Consider the following 25,178-nt stretch of genomic DNA (forward strand, 5'->3'; position numbering starts at 1 on the left):
GTTCCCAATTTGTTTCTGAATCATCTTGTATCTTATTTGTTGAAACCCTCTTCACGTCCTGATAACCATGGATTAATAAAGTCATAAAAAGAAAAAAAAGCCCTGACAGGACTTTAACAAACACGACCAATCATGTATTCAGTCTGTGTGTACTTGTCTGTGAGTAACCAACTTGCCTGCCTGTGCTCTCACTGCACATGACCGGAGTCTCCACAAGTCAGAGAGACATACAACGCTGAAGCAGAAGTTAGAAGTTAGCCAGAAGTTAGCGAGCAAGTCGAGGAAAAGTCGTCTCTAACAGTTGTCAGTCAGTGCACGTTCATGAGCTTTGACGTGAGGGCCGATGCGAGGGAGGGGGAAGTGTTGCCTGCTCTTCCTAGCTTTTCCACGAATTACCAACCCTAGCTTTAAGGTTTGTAAGGTCTCACTTGAATATTATCTCATTTTTACACTTTTTTATTTGTAAGATTATAACATGAGATGTAATGTGTCATTTTGTATTGAGGTTTAAAGGGGTTGGTGAGCAGATTTGCTTTTACATTCAGACAGTCATGTTAGTTTCCCCCCCATTTCCAGCCTTTGTGCTCAGCTACTCTCTGTAGCTTCAGAGAGTGAAAGAGAAGAATCACACCTCTCATCTTACTCTCGGCGAGAAAGCAAATAAGCACATTTCCCAAATATATTAAAACGATTCCTTTAACACTCAGACTTATCGAAATAGAATGAAAGTTAAATAAGCAAAAGAGGCAAAGATTATTCTCTTTTTTTCCCCTGCAGCTAAGATTTCTCTGCTGTGATCTGATCCTTGCCTGAACGTCTGAATATTTAAATTTCGCTCGCAGTGTCTCTTTGTATGTTACAGCAGATGCTCGTGGAGGTCACACTCCTTTGGCTTGAAATGTTAAAAAGCCAAAATTCTCTAAACTTTTATTTTAAAAATGTTAAAGAATTGCAATCCCGGGAAAATTATTAGCTTTAGCTTTGCAAACGAAATATTCCCAGAGGTACTCTGAATTATCATTATCATTGTATGTGGGTGAAGTTGATCTTGAATCTGAGAAAGTGGCCCAGAGCGTTCTGCATTGAAACTGTTGTTTTTAATGAATATGTAATAATATGACTCCAGGCCTGAATTTTACTGTTTTTAAACAAATGTTTTTGTGAATTGAATGAATTTCTCAGCGGGGGAGCACCTGATGTTTTAAGAAGGTACAAGCAGACAGGAGGGGATTTGGAAGGAGGCTCATCATTTTTATTCAAGTGTGTTATGGCTTCACCCAGGCTGTGGAACCCAGTGAGTCATCCACACCAAATCATGCACACACACGCACCAAAAACAAGAAAAAAAAACTGAGAAAAAATAAATCATACAAATGTAAAATGTTCAATTCACTCTGAACAATTCTTAACAATCTCTTCTCAGTGTGGTGAGAAGACCGGGGAGTGTACTGTACAGACATCAGTTTCAAAACTGTGACAGAAGACGTCAGTGGGTTCAACATGACCATCAAACCATATGGATGCCAACGAGATGGGATACAATCTCCTGTAAGGAATATGGTACACGGTATTTGTTCATCAGACCTACAGAAGAACCTATTGCAAAGGATATTTCACAAATGTATGGAACACAGTCTTTCTGTTATATCATATTACGCAGAGAGTAGTGCAACTTGTGTCTCTTTGTCCCTGTCATAGGAAAACATGGCACTGTCTACAGAGAAAATGGCCTGCACATACTGCCACATGCAGTAAAATGACGCCTAGAAGCCGAGCACGACTACGGCGCGTGCAAGACGCCAAAGACCGGCCAACAGCCAGCCAATAACCGGCCAACAGCCAGCCAATAACCGGCCAACAGCCAGCCAATAACCAGCCAACAACCAGCCAATATCCAGCCAACAACCAGCCAACAACCGGCCTCTAACCAGATCATCAGATTTCCGTTCACCTTTGAGTTGTTTGATGCCACGCGGCAGAGAAACATGAGAGAAAACACAATGTCGCACTGTTTAGTCTGTTGAGGGCCATGGCAAGTGTGTGAGTGTGTGTGTGTGTTTGGTTGTGTGTGTTGATGTAGCCATTTCTCCTCGCCATCTGTGCTATAGAGTAACATTCAGCAGAGGACCATCAATACGACACGTGGCGACGATGGCAGACAGATCTGAGTGATGTGTGTACATGTGGGAGGGGGTATGCAAAAATAAAATAAAAAATCAGACGTGCAGCTCATGAGGAGCAAATGAGTCCAGTTGTTTGCTGCTTCCTTTCAGTGGAGGATCCATTATGGCTGATACATTCCCCAAAAACGTTGCGTGGTAAGAGTTTGACTGTGAAGCGAATGAAAGGCAGACGACTCATCATCATCAGTGACACTCAATATATTAAATATTCTCAACCCTGTCGGTGCTTGGAGTGTTTGATGGATCGGTTTGTGGCAACTTGAGTCCTATTTTCATACTTATGGCCACTCTGATAATGTTGTAATCCCCGACGTAACAGCTGAGACCTGGGAACGGTGAGGGAAGATGATTGATGAAGACTTTCTGTTCTCTTCCACATAACTTTGACGAGCGTTATCTAAGGCAAGTGATGCTATATTCTTGAATTCTTAATAAATCCCATGGAAAGAACAAAACCAATAGCCTGTGATTCCCTGTTGGTGACACTCTGATAGAAATCTTTAAAGCCGCACTCGTCAATATTTCTGTGTAAACCCTGGCTCACATGACCATGTGTGATAAGATACCACTCACAGTGTGAAAGCCACAGATAATTACCACCTCAGTCTGAACTTCTCCTCAGATCTGTATTGCTTTTTTAGTGTATATTGAATACTTGTTGTCCCTCTGGCGCTACTTGAGGGGTGGTGGGGGGGGTAACTGATATTCCACCTACGAATGAACAATCGTCACTCTTTCTGTCTTGATCTTAACATTAGCCAGATGCTGATCTCCTTGATGCTGATGTCCTTCTCCTGGGCGCACACGTGGTTAAACAGTAAGTCTGTAGGCCTTGTAGTTTTTGGACAGCGATGGAGCTCTGCAGCTCAGTGATAATTTAAACCTACTCCAACACTTCAAACAAGACTTATTAATCGGATCCGTTCATAGTTGGTTTTGCTAGTTTCTTAGGATTTGACCGAATGTTTCCAGCCTCATTCTTTAACGTTGATGTGACTTTCCCAGATCTCAGCAGTTGCCTCTATGAGCTCCGTACTGTTACTCGTCGACAGGAAGGACAGACAAAACTATGAAAATAGAAGAACCCGGTTGCTTCAAACTGGAATTATCTTTCAAGTCATCATAAGATGAGAAGGTCTTCAAAAGAAAGGAAGTGATTCAGTCTGCTGAGTGTGTACTTGATTCTAGAAGGTAAATCAGATATTGATTTTCAATTGAATGTGTTTTTTTCGGGACTTAGATCTGTCAATACATTAGCCACATATGCTCTCTTGTTACCTCAAAAAGCTTCTGATGGCTAAAGCACAAACAGATCCGCAGCCATGGTATTTAAAATGTGCCCACTTCAACAGAAACACTGACTACTGTTTCTTCAAGGCACATATGCTAATGTGTAAAAATACATATGCATCTCAGCCATGAAAAGGCCATTTTATTCCAAAGGTTGTTATAAACATATTGTACAGGATATTTGTGATAAGCCGCTATAGTTCCGATAATGAAACAATGCTTTTCGGGCTTATCTTGGACTCCATGCCTGGTTACGTTCGTCTCGACTGAATAGCATCCATGGCATTTTACCATTTGCACAAACAGGGTGGCATTCAACTTGTGAGGCATGCTCAGCTATGCAGGAAATTAATAGAAGCCTGTAAAACACTAAGCTGCAAAGAATACTGAAGGTAATGCTTCTTTAAAGTCGAGGTCCAAAAATTTGTAGCAAGAATTGTTATCCTCCAGAAATATTGATTGATTCTGAAGAATAGAATTCGCTAAGGGAATAAAAAATAGCTCCCAGCCCTGTGCTAACATAAAAAAGATCACCTCTCCTTCAGTCTTTACAAAGATACATATTTAAATATACATTTACAACTAAAAATGCATTTACAAATCATGTTGAGCACATTAATCCTGCTTAACTTGGGAGATCAGGGGTAGTGAAAGGTTTCGACAGCAAACACTGGGCCAGCTGTGACAGAAAAGGCGGCTCTGGCTTTATAACAGGCCTATAATCAACGTAAATATCCAGAATTGCATCAAACATTTCCAAGCTACTGCGGCGCTCACAAATGATGCCAGCAGCCACAGCACTTGCCTCAGTGAGATGATGCATCTCAGTCGCATTTCTCAGAAAAATTCCTACCATTTGGAAACAAGGATTTTGATATGTACATTGTATTGTTTGGCCGCTGCACTTGCACTTCTGGGATTGTGTTTGATTTAGGAGTAAACCAGAAAGGAAAAAATATATATATATTCGTTCAAACCTGAGAACAAATATTATTGTACATTTTCTCTGAAAGGAAAATTAGAAAGTAGGCAACTAAAGTGTTTCCCTTTAAAAAACTGCTGGACTTTGGCAAAAGAAACAGCATATGTTGTAAATCATTCGTTAAGACTATTTGCCATTAAAATACTTATAAAGTTATGTTGAAATCATTTCCCCATTCATCACAAACAGTTCATGCACTTATCAGATCTTTCGGACTTAAACAATCCTCCAAATCACTTCTCTTCCTCTGGTATTTTACAGACACCGAAAGGATCATACTGCTGTTATTAACTTTTGAATAATGCTGTCCCCTCACATGAACTCATACTCTTCAGATTGTTTCCGTAGTGATACGTTGAAGAGGTCGTGTTTTCCTAATGGCTCCATGAAGAGCATCAAAGCCTGAGAAGTTGTCGGCTCAGATCGGCATGCCTCCCCGTCTCAGTCAACACTCCTGCTCTCAGTGAGATCTGACTCAGGGTCAGCTGCTATATGGACATACATCACGTACTCTGCATTGACTTTGAGGGATGATCACGCTTGTCCTCGGATTAACATTTACTCTGCTTGTAAAGTCAGCTTGAAAAATGTGTGTGTGTGTGTGTGTGTGAAACTACTTCATACTTTTCAAAGTTCCTAATGCCTCAGATTAAACTTCCCATGACGATGTTCACTTTACTTGTCACAACTCAACCTGCCCCAAATCTCCGAAAAATTAGGTTTCCATACATCTAAACAGCAACAGCAAATATTTTTGTATGAAACGTAATTGCTGGCTGGATTATGTTCAGAGGCAACATATTTTTGTTGAATTCATGAAGCTCTACGTTTATTAATGGCATAAGAGTTGCCAGGAGGTGGTTGGGACCAAACACGCTGGAAGTCGGGGTGCCAAGGAAGCTGCAGCACTCCCTCATGGTGAGGGGCTGTAACTGCAACTCAAAAAAGTGTTCGAACAAATCAATTTAAACAAAACTAATTTCATTTTCAAGATAAACATTTTAGAGCAGAATAGTAGTAGCCCTAACATCCTCCCATAATTAGAGCATTCAGTGTATTTTCTGTGTAGCCTATGCAAAGCACACATGTAGTATACGTCGTATATAACGGCGCAATCTGATAGGATCGCAGATTTTAGGGGTTGTAATAGTTTGATGAGCATCTCTAAATAATTGTAATGGCCCTAAAGCCAGGTCCAATGTCTTTTCGTATATTCAAATTCTAAAACTAGTATGAACTAATCAAATTAATAAAAATAAATCACAAGCCCTGCACTGTATTTAATATCACAGCATTTTATAGACTTTCTCTCAGCACCCCCAACTCATGCTGACTTCCAGCATCCCTGGTTTGGGTGAACGGCAAATGTACAAACCAGAGACCTCCTCACATCCAGAGTCTGAAGTTAGCTTTCGGCAACAGAAGCAGTTTGAGGTTAGCATCAGGAAAAATTATGGTTTTGGTCCAATATGAATAAACATGTTGTGTCTGAAGTCACTGTGAACTTTGTCTATGTTAAAACTAAATCTCCCCCTAACCTTAACCAAATGCTGGCAGAGACCAAACATAACCATAACAAGTGTAATAAGGCTCTAGTAAATATTATTGTAGTGTGGATCAGAAATCTCGGACGGAAACAAGTATGTTTAACATCATGTAAATGTAAATGTCAATTAAACACATATCTTCATTTGAAATTAATTTGCTGGAGCAGTCAGAGAAACATGTATTTTAGGAGACCTGGGAAAAGAGGTAGACAAAGCCTGTGTGGGGTTTTGGCTTCAATCTTCTCATCCAGAAGGATTAATGAAAGATGCATCATTAGAGTTGTAGGACCGTGTATTTTGGAGCTTGAAACCATTCTAGAGGCTAAAACTCAATTTCCCCTGTGTTATATATCACTAGCAATGTGTTCTGGTCAGTTTTAGTGACTGTTAATAAAAACACTGGTATCACTTCCTATTTTACAGCAGTTATTCCCTTATGACTATTGAATACTGCTGCACAACAGTCAATGTAAAGAGGAGCCTGTGCACTTAGATTTAACTGACTGCATATGAACGTCATAGGAAAAAAATATATATCCAACAAATAATGGGCGGAAAGGGCAGATATGCCTTTAGAACTGTTTTGACTCTTTCTGCAAAAGGCCGTGGGTGAGGATGAAGCTTTTATGACCAGATCAGATTCAGTGTGAGGGGTGAATGTCAATACCAGCAGCATGATCCTTTGAATCAAAGACAAACAACAGATGGCCATCAAACATCTGCTTTGAAAGCAGACCAAAGAATGTCACAAAACCATGGCACACTTACTTAAATGACATCTAATGCACATGCTAATATTGGCAACAATAATTTGGCTTGATATGTGGCGAAACCATTGAAATATATGATTGCTTATAGAAAACAATACCTGATGCTTTAAGTCATTTTAAATTCTCTGTCTGCAGTGAGGCAATGGAGTCGTAAATAACGGCAAAAGTTTCTTCAAGTTAAGGTGAAACAAGCATACTTCCTTTTTGAAAAATAGCATTTCCCCAGTGTGCATCATTTGGTATGAAACCAAAGTTAATATATCAATTTTGTACTGCAAATGTAACAAGGAGGGTCTTGTAGTTTGTGTCTGGTTTAAATGGAGCAATCTCATGAAAAAATAGAAATCCATGCTTCATGCTTTGCATCCCGTTGTGTCCACGCTTGCTGTGTCCTTCATCTGATCCCAAGAATACTTTTTATTTTACTCGCAACCAAACAGGGAAAAAAGTGCTGAAATTAGATTTGGTAAGGAGCAGCATTGGAAATGTTTGACCTTGTGTATAAAACATGGAAACTCAGTTGTCCCATGTTTGTCAGGGTTCAGATAGATTTCCTTCTCCTCATGAGCTGGTGATTGTCTGTGAAGCTGTGAAGACCTGGAGACACAGAGCTGATGGGCGAAGGGAAGAAGCTGTTTTTCAAGGTGCTGGGCGAGATCTCCTCGATCCTGTAGGAAACTGAGCGAAAGTACTGATTGGGGTTCAGCTGCGAGCTGAATGAGTTCTGATGGGAGAAGGCACAGCCCAGACCTCCCATCCCTCCCCCAGAGCTGCCGAAGTCATGTGAGTGATAGTGCATACAGGAGCAGACTGACTGCAAGTCAGTCACCTCCGCCCGGTACGGCTCCCGCCGTTGCCGGCCACGCGGCATCGACTCGTCCTGGATGTGGATGATCATGCTGTTCCGGTTGCCTGCAAGCGAGGCCCGTTCCTCCGCATCCCGCCGCTCGTCCTCGCTGTTCATAGTCAGGAAGCGGAGCACGACCAGGTTGAGAAAGGCCCCAATGACCGTCAGGCCCACCAGGATGTACATGAAGCTAAAGGCCACATACAGCGGCTTCTTCTGGAGGGCCCGGTTCTTTTGGAGGGCCACAAAGTCCCCAAAGCCTATAGTTGTTAATGTGATGAAGCAGTAATAGTAAGACTGGAAGAAGCTCCAGTCCTCGTAATGGGAGAAGGCAGCCGCTCCTATGCACAGTGTGCCAATGCAGGAGAAGAATCCCACGGTCACCATGTTCTCCATGGACACGTCGGTGATGCTCATGCCGCAGCACTTCTTGATGCGCTTCAGGAGGTACTTGACAAAAGTGTTCATCCTCTCACCCAGACTTTGGAACATGACAAGAGTCAACGGGATTCCCAGGACGGCATAAAACATGCAAAAGGCCTTCCCTGCGTCGGTCCCCGGCGCTGCATGCCCATAACCTGAGGAGAGAGGAGACAGACACCAGAAATTAGTGAGAGAATACATCTAGCGGCGAGTCGTAGGTGATACCCTTCCCTCCGACCACCTTTTGTTTACAAACATGACCAAGCAAGAAATTTGTCTAAGAGTCTGCGAGTGCTGCCAAAAGGGGGCATTGAATATGTGCATGCCACAGAAATGTTTCTGCTCATTAATCTTATTTGGGCTCAAAGATTGTGGCGGAGAGGGGCGTCCAATTAGTCAGAAGTTTCCGGTGAGGTAGAAGAGTTCGGAGGAGGGAGGGGGAAGGAGTCATGGAGGAGCCAGTGAAGCTTTTAGCTTAATTAAACTTTATCTTTAGACCACAAGCTGCTGACTCACACACACACGCACAGACTTTTAAAAATCAACCGGTGGGGACAACAATAGGATTCATACACTATACGAGTTTTCAAATGTAATAATATAAAAGATGTTACATGCTTTGCAGGCTATTTATAGAAAAGGACTTCAGAGATTTCATTATGAATGAGACTGGTGCTGTTGAATATGCAGGGATGAAGAAAAAGTGTGTCTCACTGATTGTCTCTCCTCCACCACAGCCCATAACTGAGAGTATTAAACATGGAAATCAGGGCCAAGAGACTCCCACCATCAGCTGGCGTGTGTATCACTTCCACAAGTGCCTTCCAAATGGAGACAAAGTATTTTCGGTGCACCTTGCAGCATTTTTCTTTAGACGCGTCCTGAGCAAGTTTTGTTTTGTGCTTTCAAATATTGATTCTGCGTTTTCCCATACGGCTTTCCACCCACTGAAGCACGTGTTTCCTTAAGAAAAAAAAATCTGACTTGCACTCGCAACCAGAGTACTTCTATAAGTACAATGTGTGTTATTGGCCCGAGGTCATTAGTGGAATTGAAAAAACATACTGTACTGGTACAGTAGTTAGCTTCACATTATCAAGGTTTTAAAGGCAGACAGAAACATTTGATTGACTTTAATCTTTTTGATATTTGTTTAGAATAGTGTCAATAGAACTTTACGTGTGTGTGTGTGTGTGTGTGTGTGTGTGTGTGTGTGTGTGTGTGTGTGTGTGTGTGTGTGTGTGTGTGTGTGTGTGTGTGTGTTTGTGTTTCCAGCTCTTGGAGCAAAACACTTCACCTTTTCCTATTAATATCTATGTACACGTTAACAGATTTATCTACTCCTTCGCAGATATTTTAACCTTATAACTAACATACTCTTGAACTGAATGAGGGATTTTATTAGTATTCTTCAGTTTTAAAGATTAAAGCTAAGCAAACAGCTCCTCTGGCAGTCCCACCTGACCTGACCTGTGTGAGAAAAACACTGAATTTTAACAGGGAAACTGCTTCATTCTGTTTATCTTGTCTTAATTATCAGGCCCACTTGTTTTGGAGAGGTGGAGACCTCTGCGGATAATTAGGCTCCTGGCAAAAATAAAAATAAAAACACACTCCTGAAGACTGAAGCAATCCAAGCCTAAAAGTATAAGGGCAATGGGCAGTAACAAATCCTGCAAATGTATATAATACAATGAAATACTGAAAGGGGATAAATGTTAAATAAAAGGTTGAAGGTTAGGAAAATGACAACTGAACACAGTCAAACCATCTTCAATTAAGACTTAAAAAAAGAATACAGACAAAGTGTTTAATGATAGAAAACAACCTGTTTTAGAAGCAGCAGCACTTTAGTCCATTCCAATCTTATAGTTCAAGTGACGATGTGTAATATGCAGGTTCATGGATGGACCCAGTGTATCGTCAGATGGCAAAGTTAAACACAAAAGTTCAGAAACATTTTAAACTGTAAGTTGCCCTTATTCCTCTTATGAGGATGTGCAAACATTGCAGTCTTGTGTCTTCAGTCATTGTAAAATGAAGGCCAACATTTTTCAACCCAAACTATTAGAACCGAAATGAACAATAGCTGGCTGGACTCGAATGGGGAGTCAGCAGTTCTAAGCAGTTGTTGCTCATGGAAAGCTTTGAGACCTGCAGCTTCTATTTTTTATATTTCAAACAAACTCTGATAAACCCTCTGTGCTCTACCTGTTCAGCAGACAGACACAATTATCAAATAGCTGGTAACAACGTGGAGCACTGGAGCAGATAAAGAGATGAATATTTCCCCCTGGAGTGTGTGGAGACAAAAATAAAGTGGAAGAGTGAATATGTTATGTGCATTCGCAAGGTGCCAAGAAACACAAATTCAATCTCCTTCAGTTCCTGTAGCCACTGTAACCTGATGGCAGAGGCCTCACAATTAAAAAGGAGGAAAGGTAAAAACATGTTAGCAGTTTTATTTGGGGCTGAAGCTCTCCAGAAGCCCTGCTTTCCTTTGGTCTGACTAAAGTTACATGATGCACCTGCAGAATGAGTCATTAACACGGAGGCTTTATAGAATACTGGTAGATCCGATATGATAAAAGCTAAATCAATGGGAACCAGCATGAGGATTAGTTCCCCCCCAGCTTTGTAGAGATGATATCTCAGAGATAGCATTGGTATTAGAGTGGCTGCCTAATTCACTGTTAGATCAGTTGTAGAGATCTGACTCTGAAGCTACTGTAATACAAACAGAGCAAATGGAAGTGGAAGAACAATCCAGCTCTTATCTCCATGGGCTCCAGTTGTTGCCCGTAGCTGTCGGACACCATGGCAACAATATTTGTCTTGCTCGCACCCCCCAAACAACGGTTCCATTTTATCCCCCCAAATAGAAGATAAAGAATATTATTCAGATTATAAAGTACTATGTTGCAGAATCATCGTTTACTGGCATTGATAAGGCTCAGAATGTCCCATCAAAATGGTTCTGATATTCATGAAATTCTGACACGCAAACTATTCATTTACAGGTTTTTGCCATGTATTTTTTTTTTCTAAGGTCATACCATCTTTTTATTTTATTATTTTGCATATATATATTCATACTATTTTACTACCTTGTCTTATTTCATTATTATAGTTGTCCTGTCAATTTATTTTGCCTCGTTTTAATCTCTTGACCTCTTTTATTCATTTTTTTTTAATTTAATCTTTCCTTTGCTTTTTAACAAATTTTTTAATTGTGCTTTTTGATTTTAAATGTATTTATTTTTATATTCTCATTGTTTTTGTAATATCCCTGTTTACACTTGAATCTATCTCTCTGTATGAAATTAAATTGCCTTAAACTCAAAAGTAGGATAGATCACTCTTCACCCTGAAAACAGAATTATCTTAACTCATGGTCAACTTTCAAGGAACATAATTATGTTTTTACACATTAACCAGGTTTCTAATCTCCCTCTACTTATTATCATGTTACTGTAGCTCCATCATATGTCACCTGAGCAAAGTTTTAGTCAGTGGGACCCTGTGTGCAGCCTGGAGAGAAAAATCTAAATACTATCTGAATATTAAAAATCAAAAATACAGGGTGGCGTTAAATTCACAAAAACATGCAGATCCACTGGTCGGCCCCTGAAGGTGGAGCTCAGTGCAGGAAGCTGCTGGATGAGCCGCAGGTCAGCAGCAGCTGACTGGGTACTGCTGGTGCGTGCCGACTGCAGATGAGCTGATTGAATTCTTTGAACAATGAGCAGCGATGTGAACATCACATGCACACACAAAGGTGAGTGGATACGATCCACAACATGAATAACCTTATTAAAAATATCTAAAACACACAAATCTCACTGTTCTTCAATGGAACACTGGTAGGATATTAACAGTAAAGTGCTCTGTGGAAATAAGATAACAAAGCTAAATATGAAGCAACTATCTAACGAGGGGCTTTATCTGGGTAGAAGATATGAGCAATTCATTGGGACTCTTCAGTGTCTTCTAATCTAATTTATTCAGGAGTGAAAATGTATTTAAGAAACTTTGCATTCTGCCTGTGAAAAATCAATTTAGATCAAAGTAAACATCATGTGCAAGACGCAGTACAACATGCTTGTGGCGTCCCACAAGTGTTAGTGAATAACGATTACAGATTTGCATTCTGCACAGCCATCTGTCTTCCTCCACCCATGCTCAAAATTAGCAAATTAATTGATATTGATCCTTATTGCTCAAATTTGCTCTCGTGGAGTAATTAGGACATAATGAAATACAGTGGGGGCCGCGAGGAAATGAAAACTCTCATTTGATTTTAACGGCGCTCCTCCGCAGATCATCTGTCAACTCTGTGTTTTACACTGGAAGACATTACACTGACCAACAACTGTTTCTGTTTGGACGAGCTATTTGAGGTTCCTGTGCGACTACCTCGCTCTCCACAGCCTCTCCCTGCCGGAATGAGACCGGAGTGTATTAGGTATCGATTGGACAGCAGGGTTGTCACACTTGTATGTGTTTCCTGTTAGGACTGCCATCCTTTTTTTTAAAGCTTAAGACTGGCCAGAAACAAGAAGTGTCATCTGGATATGTAAGAGATAACACTAAGGAAGTCATGAAAGTAGTATATTAAAGAGGAGAGAAAAAAAAACAATGGAATCAGTGATGTGGTATCAGCTTGCGCACCAACATTCATTAGTGTCCCTTACATTTCCAAGGCAATAAATACAGGATGATTAACTGGGATTTACAGGGGCTCTGGGAGACGACCTGCACACCTATGAAGAGGATATGAACTCGTAAAAGTAATCATCTGTGACATTTTCATATCAAATAATGGTTACTGTTCCGTCATGGATCGGTTGACGAGTTATTTATGGTATTTATGTTATGTTGCGTATTTCAAATGATTCCACAGGTTGTGATGCATTTCATGAGTATAAGTGTGAGTATTCTCCTTTATAGATTCTAAAACATGAAAATGACTGCATAGGCCTCCATAAGTCAAAGGGAAAAAGATAATGAATACTTAAACTGCACTCAGAGAGCAGCCCCCTTAAAGAACATTGTTTAATTCACTAGACCCAGAATTTTATTTGGAATATACACCAAATTGCACTCACACACTAAATATCAGTGCCTTTAACATGTCAAATTTTCAAAATTTGTCAATTATTCTCTGAAAAATCTATAGTAAATTGAAAACATCCCATCTCTCAATGTTAAAGAAAGTAAAAAATTATTCCTGGGTCCGCTCCAAAATTGAATGGGCTCTTTCCTGACCTGTACTACATCCTTCCTACAAATTTGATGGTAATCTCCTTATCTTTTTGCCTTATCCTGCTAACTAACAGACACACAAACAAAAACAAAGAAACAAATGCAGATGAAATAGTAATAAATATTATAACCTCCTTGACAGAGGTAATAACATAATTTTGTTATTATAAGTAAATCTTTGCCTATATTTTTCCAAACCAGTCTCCTAAAGTATTCCTGTTAAGTCGTTAATGGGATGTGTGTTTTTTCTGCGGCAGCGCGGCACAGTGTAATCTGTTTGTCCTCTTATAATGACTCTATTATCTGCTGTTGTCTTGGGAACAGACATATTTGCTCTGCAACACAGACAGCCCTGCCACGCACAGGTGCCTTTGTGCTCATGTGTGCACAGGTGAAGGTGCGTGTCTGTGCACACGACAATGTGTAGCGCTGTCGAAACAGACTCACGCTCTTTAATAAATGGTAAAAGCACGAGAAAGGCCCGGCCACTCAAATATTACATAAAAAGTCACATGTTGGAAAACGGTAGGTTGTGCTCTCTTCAATTCAATTCAATTCAATTTCATTTTTATTGCGCCAAATCATAATAAACATTATCTCGAGGCATTTTACAAAGAAGGTCAAGACCTTAAAACTGTATAGAGAAACCCAACAGTTCCCACAATGTGCAAGCACTTGGCGACTGTGGAGAGAAAAAACTCGGTGCATCCATGCAGGCCTGCAGAGAGGAGTGAAGACGGATAAGACCATGGGACGTGTGCTCCTTTCAATCTATGTTCTCCCACAAGCTTCAGTGGGAAAACTTTGTTTGTGAAAGCACACCACTTATCAGAAAGCAGCAAGATGTGTGTGTCTGTAACACAGAAAAACACAATCTGTTCATTAAGATGCTGTAAATTGCAAATGTATACCAGATTTTTGGAACCTCAAAAGAAATGTTTGAAAATGTTGCTTTCAGGACAAAAGACATGTAATGATTACAGCAATAGCAGCTAAAAATAATTTACAGTACTTGATGGCATTATTCCACAAGCCCGGCTTTTGAAGTGGAATTAAACAGAATCTGTCGACCATCTGTTAAAAGTGAAGCATGAATAAATACCATGAGATGATAAACATGGGAACTTATGTGACTTAAAAGATGATAATTTTAGTTTAGCATAGTGCAGCAGTTTTCTGTTTCACTGCACATCTGTTGAGTCACTCTCCAAATGTTTGAACAAACCAGAGTGGGAAGTGTGATAACATGTCTGCACAAAGGTGCCGCCTGAAAATAGTTCTAGTGTCATTTGAAGTAGGAAGAGGTTTAAACTGTAGCTCAATACACAGTCATATCATCACCTTTTTATGCAACCCAAGCTACTATCAAAAAGGCTCTATTTCAATCATCCAAGTGCACAGTGCACAGCACACGGTGCATTTAGGGTGTCTCCAAATCCAGTTTGGCTAGTTAGATGGAAAAAGGGGTTGCAGCACCAGGGGCATGGTTCAAAATGGTTGTACTGAGTCTCTTAGCTCATCATGTGTGTTTTAGGGGTCACATGCAATGAACTCAATAAGCACAGTGCACGTATGTTGTTATCTCGATAATGTGAACTGAAAATAACAGTGAATTACTGAGCCACTGACTTCAGACCAGGTTTTTAATGGCAAAAATCACAGACTTCCGCTGTCTAAAGATAGCAATGCGCCAACAATGCACCTGACCACACCTCATTTTAGGACCAACACGCCAACAGGCACTCTCTGCTCTATCTAAAGAACTTGAACGTCTGCACAAAACATTTTGACAATCCGCTCAAAGGTGATTGTGATATTCAACTAGATAAATGAAACTCTTTCATGCAGGTGACACCAAATTTCCAGACTGACCGAATTCATCCATCCAAGAGTACTCAAGACGTGTCACTGAAAACTCAAAATCCTCAAGCTGCCACTGGGAGAAAAGTCTCAAGTCACGAATCTGGTTTTGAATCTACCCACTGGGGACCGTGAATGTCTGTACAATATATCATGGCAATCTATAAAACATAGGCTGAGATTTTCAGTCCGGAACAACGTGGTCCCCAAAGATGATTGTTGAAAGCCAAGGAGCAGAATAAAAGGCAGATACTACATCAAGATGTATATCACCACATCAAGAGACTGAAATAAATATAATCCCTCAAAGGAAATGCAAATGTGTTTTCCAGCTATCTCAATTTATTAAATACATCACCCCCCCCAGTGTGTCTCTCCACATATCCCATCCAAAGTGCCTCTAATGGTTTACACATTCATGAATATAGCAAGACAGCTTTCATCATAAACTGCATGACTCAACCTTTGTTTGGCTTCAATCCACTTTACTATGACTTATTTTGAATGTCTGCCGACACCCACAACGTCAGCTTCATATGTCCGCCTGAGCGAGTGTGACTCATTGTTGCTCCAACTATAAATTGACACAGCTGGCAGCCTAAATTAAATTATTATACATTTCTATTATTATAGCATAAATATTAAAAAATGTTCGAAAAAAGGATTTTGAATGATCCAATGATGGTTTCATGAATTAACAAGCTACACATACTGAGATTCTGAGATCCAGCAGACACTCAACGTGTATCCTTAAAGCAACTGAAATCTGCAAAGTACTTTTTTGTAACATTAAGTATTCATGATTGAATTAAGAGACGATCAAAGTAACGTTTGGAGAAAACATTCTCGGAGGCTATTCATACAGAGTTTAGCAAGTGAAAACAAGTTAAACACAAGCAAACAACCGCATTGATTTTAAAGGGGATTTGTTTCGTGTATTGCTGAAGGCAAGGATATAGATGAAGTCTGTGCTTGTATGAACCATTAAAGTTGTAGTCTGTAAAATCAAAACAATGAGCTGAAAGGTGCTAAAAGGCTCAGTAAATCAATAGCTCATAAAATAAATCTATCTGTCTTTGTGTCAGCAAGTTAAATCTTCTTTTCTCTCTCTATCTTTTCCCCTTGTTTCTCTCTCTTCCTTTCACCTCGGCCAGGTGTCCCCACATTAATCCACTTCCTGTACACCTGTAGTTTCAAAATAAAAACCTCTGCAAAGTTGTGTAATTGAGAATAGATGATGCCACTGCAAAATATTTATAGTGGAAACAAGGATGTAAGAAAAATGCTAGTTAAAAAAACTTCGCTGGTGCAGCTTTAACATGATTTCATATTTTTTGATGTCTTACTAAGAGAAAGTTTTAAACTAGAAGAAAGACAGAAATGGAGACTTTTTATTAGATAACAGAATTTTTTTTTTCTTACTATAACTACACTTACAATAAATGCCATCAATACTAGAAAGAGCTGCATCATATCGTTTTTTCAATTGGACTGATAGCATACATTATTCATGTGGAACACAGTATGTAATATTCACGCCAGATTAGAATAGAAAGATAGTTAATATCTGCCTAACACTTGACCCTCTAATCACATCGTTTTGTCATGAGAGTACGACAGAGTAATGGATACCTCAGTCTGTTTTTAATTTATTTTTACACACAGCTGGTTATATAACATACCCGTATCATCCATTATTCATAACACTATCAAGGCAGTCCCTCATTAGCACCCACACACAGCCTGGGTAGTTACTCTACAAGTGTCAAGCAGTTGCTTAAACCAGCACCTTTTGCCTGTTTGATCCCCAGGTTAATCTGCCACGTATTGCTTCAGGTGCCACGGTGGCATTAATAGCTACAGGCCGTGGCATTTTAATGAAGGTCAAGAAGAGCAGGGAGCACAGAGGTGAGAACACCTTGTTCGGCTCTCGTCTGAGTCTCCACCACGTCACCGACAAGAGCTTAATGTGTCTGAGGAGCGGGAACACCATGGTTACCTTCGACAGACAGGGCACCTTTACTATCAGTGCTTTCTGAAACACTAAGTCTGCTCACAATTCCACTTTGTTATGGTGCCTTAATGGTTATGGTCTTTCAGCGCGCCTGTCTTCTCCGCTCTGTTGTCAGGGAAAAAATGTCAAACATGATATTCCGTGTCAATGAAGAGGCAATTCCAGAGATATTAGAGACGTCTGCCTGCAGCTTAGAAAGATCACATTTACATTTTAAGCGTTTTGTCCAATGTTGTTATTCAGAGGACTTAAAATTAGAGCAGGATCCTGTGTGTGTTTCATCATCCAACATTCTGACAAATGAATGTTTGTTATGAACAACTTTCTTAATACAAAAGTGATTCTATGTATTTCTAACAAGAAAGTGTTCCAGACATAAATCATCTGTCTCAGGAAGTCTTTATTGTTGTCACCCAATTTTGAATAAACACAAAAAAAGCTACAGAACAGCATTTGCTTACTTCGTTCCTTTGTCGTTTTGTGCTGGGCAGGTACTATAGAGTAGATTTATCTCTCTACTAAATCTACAATTTCTGCTGGGGCAGGGCAGCGTGCCTTCTGGGGAACTGAGTTGAACCTTCGTCTATATCCTTGGATAAACAACAGCATCGTTTTCATATGTTATATCATATGACATTCACAGGTGTCATGGGTGCTGATCTCTATCATGGCAAAAACATTCATAGGATCACTTCCTGTTTGGCAATTTCTCTTAAAAGAAAAAGCACAACGTTCATTATGTTGCTGCGATGCTTTATATCAAACTAAATTGCAGATTTTTTATTTTGAAAAGATGTGAACTTGGATCTGAAGATTGTGTCGACTGCTTAACAGACCTCTGGAAAGCCGACATGTAATGTATGACATTCAACATAAACATAAGCTGCACACTGTAACAGTAATAAATCCAATTGTTTTATTTTATGAAAAACATTATCTATGAAATCTTCACTGCAGATAAACCAGGTAGGATGAACACAAAGTTTTCTAACTTCACTCTGCACCAACAACTGTTCATAAAAAGCTCTGCTCACAACATCCAGCACACAAACAATAACAAGTGACAGTAGATTGTAGAACTGTTTGACTCACTAATGACCAGGAATAATTCTGAAGTAGCTCCAGAGCATTAACACAAGATGAGACAACAGAACATTCCAAACAGGCAGGTTTAGAACGGACTCTCCACTCGCGACAGCAAAAGCTAATGTTGTCCCATTTGGTGCTGGGCAGGTAATGTACACTGGATTTATCACAAGAAAACAGATGCAGCTGGAAACAGGATAGATGCAGCGAACGAACCACAACAATAAAGAATGTCAGTAGACGCAGCAACAGTGAATGGTAAGATAGTAAAACAGTCCCGGGAGCTGAGGGGAGCTGCAGCGTTGAGTGATAAACAAATGTTAACTATTAGCTTGAGAAAATCCCAAATGATTCCATCCAATATTGTTTGCAAATAACGGTCAGATGAAGTCAAATAGAGAACGACAGTCGGTGGCACTAACTTTCCAGGCAGGTGCCATTTATTCTTGCAGAAAATGAGGCCACAACATGACGACATGATTAAAACAGCACCACTCAAGCGTCAAATGATCCAAAACCAAAACCTCACTACTGTTTCTGTTCGTTTCATGTATTAATTTGAGGAAGGTCACATTCTCTGCCTTTTGCTTTTATCAACCAACTTTCCCACCTCGGCCAAGTATAGAAATATTTGACACGTGTTTGTTTATCACTTCTTTGGGGCATTTCTGCTCAGCAATTGAAAATGCAACATACACACAGGTAGATGGAAATGCAATCACATAAAACTATTTATGCATCTGTAAAATGTGGTTTGCTGTAATTATTTCAAGAAACCAATCTCGGCTCTTGGCACCAGCTGAATGTAAACTGCAGTCCAACGTGCCCCACTCTTTACTGACCCAGCCACTGGTAAGACTTCCTGAGAAATTGTGTCATGTTGCTTCTACTGTTTCTACTTGTAACAATAATGACCTCAACCAAGGAGGTTGTGTTTTTACCCGTGTCCATTTGTTTGTTAGCTCGCGGGATTATGCAAAAACTACTGGATGAATTATCACGGAAGTTGGTGGAATGCGGTATCGGTCAGGGAAGAACCTGTCAAGTTTTGGTGCAGATCTGGATCAGGAGCAGGTCCAGGAATATTTTTTTCACTTTTTTAACATTGTGAGATAGTTTTTCAACATTTTGGGTGATTTGTCAGAGAAGAATTCATGGATCTTGATGGAAAAAAGATGGAAGAGATTTATGACTGAGGGTCATTAGTGCAGACTGTTGGGCCTTGGTGGAGGTATGCGCTCGACCAGGGCAGTAGTCATAATAGTCATTATGACATCCCCCCCTGTGTATAAATATGGTCAACATGGCCGAATAATAATAATAAAACTGTAATGCTATTTTTTAAATATTAAACATTGTGGGCCCTAATGTGTTTGCTGTCTTATGTCTTAAGTCTAATGTATACATGCTAATTTAAAGATATTTATGTATGTTATATATAATTTGATATACTTATGTAATTGTATTTTTTAAAATATAAAAGGTTATATGTAAAATTATATAAAATGCACATAAACATGTTTATATTACAAAGCGCACATTTGACTAAGAATACAGTATTAAACATTGTTTTAAATAAAAAAATACATAGAAATGTATTTTGTGTGTTAACAATGAGTTGTGAGATTTTGCCCCTCCCCCCCAATGTTCACTTCATGATTATGGCCATACTAAAAGTATGCACCTCAAGCACCAGCAACAGACAGACTCCACGATTAGGGGGAAATTCAAAAGACTACATCAGTCTGTACCAAACGGCTCCTGTGCTCCAGCTCACTTTTACACGATTCCTGTCAGGGAGTGGAGACGCTCTCAAGGTCACAGGAGCACCAGCATCAGCAATTAAGCTTAAATAAGTAAGAACAGATTCTGAACACGGACGGTCATTTTGTTTTTCGTGTGCCAGGAAGAAAATGCGCGACCAGCTGGATTAACAGATGAGTGGACCCATTGCACAGTTCCAATAAGCCCAGTTCAGCCTGGAATTTGAGGTCCCTCCCTTGTGTGTTTGCTCTGGAGGGCTCTATTTTTCTTGGGGACACAAGGTAGACAGATACAAAAAAAGAGAGTCTGAGAGAGAAGCTGAGCAGCTGAATGTAGAAGCTGGTAATCCCCAATACAGCCTGTGGTGGTTTGATGCTGTAGCTCTGCAGAGAATTTGAGATTCCTTAAATCTTGGCGCAGAGCCAGTGTATGCTATAAATGTAATCCGTCTCATGAGTAGGACCTGCTACGTCTACCCTCACTGTACTCCTGTCAATGACACTTGCTTCTGATGACAGAGATCCATTTATTCCGTGAAAAGGTTGTAGTCTTGTTTTGTAATACAGGCTCGACTCGTGTGCGCTCCCTGATGAATCTGAGCTGCGGAGCAGGATTCAGCGGGAAGCGCGACAAATAGCCCCCCGAAGGCTGTAAAGAACAGAAGCCAACAGACACACGTCACTGAGATATGGGACACAGCGAATGCACAAGGCAGGAGGAGTCATTGCCGAGTATGCTAATGAGAGAGAAGGACAGAAGAATGAGATGGGATGGCAGAGCAGGAATCCGTCAGCGCAGCCAGAGACAGAGGTGTGTGCAGCGGGCAGGAAGCAAAAAGTTAGACATAACACGCATCATGAGCAGCCGTGACAAATAATCCTACGTAGAAAATAAAAACACCACATTGCCTCATAGTAGAGCATGACTGATGACCCAGACAACAGAATGAGAGGGATTCAAATTTAGTTAAATTGGTTTGGCACATAATTAATTTCAATGGGACACAGAATCGCTATTGTGCAATGGAGTATAAGGGCCAGTTAAGGGAGATTTCATTAATAAGGTCATAATATTTCGGGAATAAAGTCATAATGTTACAAGAATAAATTGTAATTTCATGACTTTATTCTTCTATACATTTAATAAAATGTGTTCTATAGATAATTCATTTCAGTGAGAAACTAAATTAAAGGATTTTGAGAATAAATTTGTAATATTTAGATAATTAAGTCACATACACACAGGTAGATGGAAATGCAATCACATAAAACTATTTATGCATCTGTAAAATGTGGTTTGCTGTAATTATTTCAAGAAAACAATCTCGGCTCCTGGCACCAGCTGAATGTAAACTGCAGTCCAACGTGCCCCACTCTTTACTGACCCAGCCACGTGTAAGACTTCCTGAGAAATGTCTTGTGTCCTGTTGCTTCTACTGTTTCTACTTGTGACAATAATAACCTCAACCAAGGAGGTTGTGTTTTTACCTATGTGTTTGTTAACTCACAGGATTATGCAAAAACTACTGGATGAATTACCACGAAAGTTGGTGGAATGCGGTATCGGTCACAGGGAAGAACCTGTCTAGTTTGATCTGGATCAGAGGCAGATCCAGGAATATGTTTTTCTCTTTTTTAACTTTGTGAGGTTGGTTGATTTCTCAGGGAATAATTCATGGATCCTGATGGAAAAAAGATGAAAGAGATTTATGACTGAGGGTCATTTGGTGCAGACCCAAGTAAAAGTCCAGACTGTGGGGCCTTGGTGGAGGTATGCGCGGCTCGACTGAGTGTCATTCTAGTTAATGCTACATCTCTATTTACTGATACCATCTCAGAACCTTCCTGAGCTCACCGCTTGCTCAGTTTTGTATTCCCTGGCCCCAGCACCTGTCTAATAGAAGGATAAAAAAGATCAACATACACCTAGGGTTTGGGTTGTGACATCTTAGATTTACCTTTAGCCTCAGCATACCCTCAAGTTCGGCCTCAAGGACGGAACATTTGATGATGTTAAGGTGCTAAAGGACACCTGCTAAGATCTATTTGTTGTAACTTAAATAAAAACAATATTATAATAATCAAATTGTTCATAAGACCTTCATACGTACAAGGGATATTCACCATCTAGTCCTACATTATAAAATGTCACATCATCATAAGTATCCGGACTTTTGAGGAGAAAGAACCACAAAGATGTGGAGGAAATTGCTTCTTTTAGAGAGTAGAAAATGTTAAGTTGTGGTCGACTGTGATGTTATCATTGGTTACATATGTATTATATTCAAAGAGATTTCCTAATTTCTAAAGATACACTGTGATGTTTCAATATTGGATCCAAAGGGGGTGGAGCTCCAGCAAGCACAGGTTCTCCTTGCTGCTTATTTTCAAATAAATTTCCTATTTTTTTAATTTTCTGGAAATATAACTTTTATTGTGATTAAATTCTGACTCAATTCTTGTAATATAATGTCTAAATTCTTGCATTATTACACTTTTTTTCCCATATAGCAACTTTATAATACAAATACTAAAATACTATACTCCATCATACTATTGAAACATGTTGCCTAAGAAAAATCGGATTCATTGCATTGTGTTATCTTCTGATTGACACAGCAGGTTTCCAGCAGGTATTGGTGGGCTGGTGAGTGTTGGTGCTGTCGGTGCTTTGCAGATAATACACACACACACGGTTGTTGGTCTGATCTGATTCTTGAGCAGTGGAGAGATCAGTCTTGGATGTCATAATGTACTTTGATAATTATATCTACAGTATTTCTGTGATGCAGTGTAGTGAAACACTAGAATGAGCACATTTGCTAGAGAAATTATGAATACGATTTTGGACTGCACTTGTCTTGTTGACAGTGCCGATGCGCTTTGATTACACTGTTTGGGTAAATAACCTATTTGTGTGCTGGATATCGCAGCAGTGCATGACATTTCATACAACATACACAATAACCCTGTTACTCAATAGCTCCAGGGCCAGGTCAGCCTGAACCTGTCCGACTGACCAAATAAGACCATGACATTATAGCAAAGCGATTACCAGCAGGATAACACAGTTGAGATGGAGGGTGTGACCCCAATATCCATGGGATAGGATTTATATAAGAAAAAAGAACACAGGTTTTTGTTGAAAACACAATTCAGTGGTGATGTAAAGTGACTCAAATTATTTAATGTGTATTTACTGTGTTTCGCTGCCCTCTCTGTCATGAGGACACAGCCAAGCTGCTGCAGAATCTCAAGCCACATGGGATCCGTGTACCTGGTGTGATTTAAACCCCACTACTCCACAGACTCATGCTGCAGGATCAGGTGAGCAGATAAAAGTGATTCCAATACAAATTGTCATCCTCAATCACATTGAATATTCTATCAAATGAGCTGAGAAATACCTAGATTTGAAAAAGGCCTGGTCATGACAACTGATTAGATATAAAGCATCTGAGGTGAACGAAATTGTAACCATGCTGCCTACTAAGATTCACACCATTCAGTCTCACACATGCTTCCACAAAGGGGGCCTACCTATCGCCTGAAAACTACTAATCAACAGTGAGTCACCCAACACCTTATCAGATAGTCGTTGTAGCGCCGGTCCTCAATCTTCTGTTTTTCACATCAGCTTCCAGCACAACGCTGCCTGGGAGCAATTTCAGTGATAAAACACCATGGGGGATATCAGTATTAACAATGGTGACTCATGCTTCTGCAGCCTTGAAAGCAAATCAAAATTCCACTACTCATTTGACAGGATGTTTCACTAATTTTCTCCGTTTTAAATGTGCGCTGCGAGCCGCCTTTGAAGTCTTCCCCTCTGAAGACTGTTTGTGTCTGTCCCCCCTGCCAGCGATCCCACATTCAGACAGCGAGCCACGACAGCCAATCCGCTGACAGACGTGACTGGAGGACTTCACCATGCTGGCCCTGACAGCGGCACAGTGCAGCGGTCGGGTGAGATTCACTGCGGGCGTCCAAACGCAAAGGGTCTGTTTGGGAGATTACTCGGGTCAAAAATGTGTGGTTTGTTTTGACGTGTGAATTAATGAGTGAAACCTGGATTTACCCTCGGGGAGCCGAACCCACATGAGGCGCACAGTGTGAGCTCTTTTTAGATTGACATTTGTCGCAGCTCTTTGGCGCTCCACATTAGTCTTCATGATAATTAAACCCACACTGGGTGACAATTTTTGAAACAAAAAGCTTCGTTATCAGGATCACTTCCAGCAAAAAATGAATCCTTTGGTTTAAAAAGGATCAGAGACAAGCCTGGTTGGTGAAAATTAAATGTGCTGTGTGCTGTGTTAACATCCGCTTACAGGATTAGCCTGCTGAGCATTCAAATAAAAATAAAAAGTCACACAGCTACTTTTGGCTGCAATTTGTCACTGCTGGTTTGCAAAGTTCCACAAGACGCTTTCGAGGATCCTTTCAGCCTGTTACAACTTATTTCCCAGATTCCTCATTTTGTGTTTCTCACTTCTTTGCTTCTGCTGAAATTAGCATGCTAAACAGCTAGCCTCGGCCTGGCGACCATCACCACCTCCAGGTCCAGGAACAATACTTTGATGATATATTCACTGTAAAGGCAACTCTGTAGGGATGTGGGACCACGGTATCCCAGCAGACGTCAGTGCATACTGATGCTTGTTACTCGTCACTTTCAAAGATGGATCTTTGCTTTGAGCGCTTTAGACTCTCTCCACACTGTTCAGCATGATTCTTGCTCTGGTGCTAAAAGAGGCTGTTTTGAGTTGCTGCAGAAAGACTGAGCCTTATTTCAGAAAATACATGTTTTTCAGACTTTTCAGACACAGACATGTGTATATATTGCTATATGGCACAGCCCTGGTAATACGCATTACTTTAGCTGCCGAGAAATAAGCTAAGCAATGCAAATACCTTCAATGACTACTATGGAATCAGTAACTGATTACATTTTATAGGTAACTTAACATTGTTGTCACCAAGTTAGGCGGTGGAGAAAAATACAAGGCAACGGTAAAAAATCGCACCTCAACTATTCTTTCACAGTTTAGAGACCAACTTCCTTCTCCCTTAGCGTTGTTGTAGTATATTGCAGTAGTGGTGCAGAAATGATCACCAACATTTGTTTTACTTCCAAAAGTTTGTGTA

General features: G+C 40.2%; 1 protein-coding gene across 1 annotated transcript in view; it reads right to left on the reverse strand.

Annotated features, from left to right (window-relative positions):
- Positions 1-1,246: 1,246 nt before the first annotated feature.
- The window catches only part of kcnk9 (potassium channel, subfamily K, member 9), a 44,350-nt gene continuing 20,418 nt past the window's right edge, over positions 1,247-25,178 (reverse strand). Inside the window, exon 2 of the mRNA XM_035182023.2 lies at positions 1,247-8,197. Coding sequence (XP_035037914.1) covers positions 7,314-8,197 — 884 coding nt within the window. The 3' untranslated portion in view covers positions 1,247-7,313. The remainder of the gene's footprint in view (positions 8,198-25,178) is intronic.

Source organism: Hippoglossus stenolepis, chromosome 17, assembly GCF_022539355.2.
Source record: "Hippoglossus stenolepis isolate QCI-W04-F060 chromosome 17, HSTE1.2, whole genome shotgun sequence".
Lineage (NCBI taxonomy): Eukaryota > Metazoa > Chordata > Actinopteri > Pleuronectiformes > Pleuronectidae > Hippoglossus > Hippoglossus stenolepis.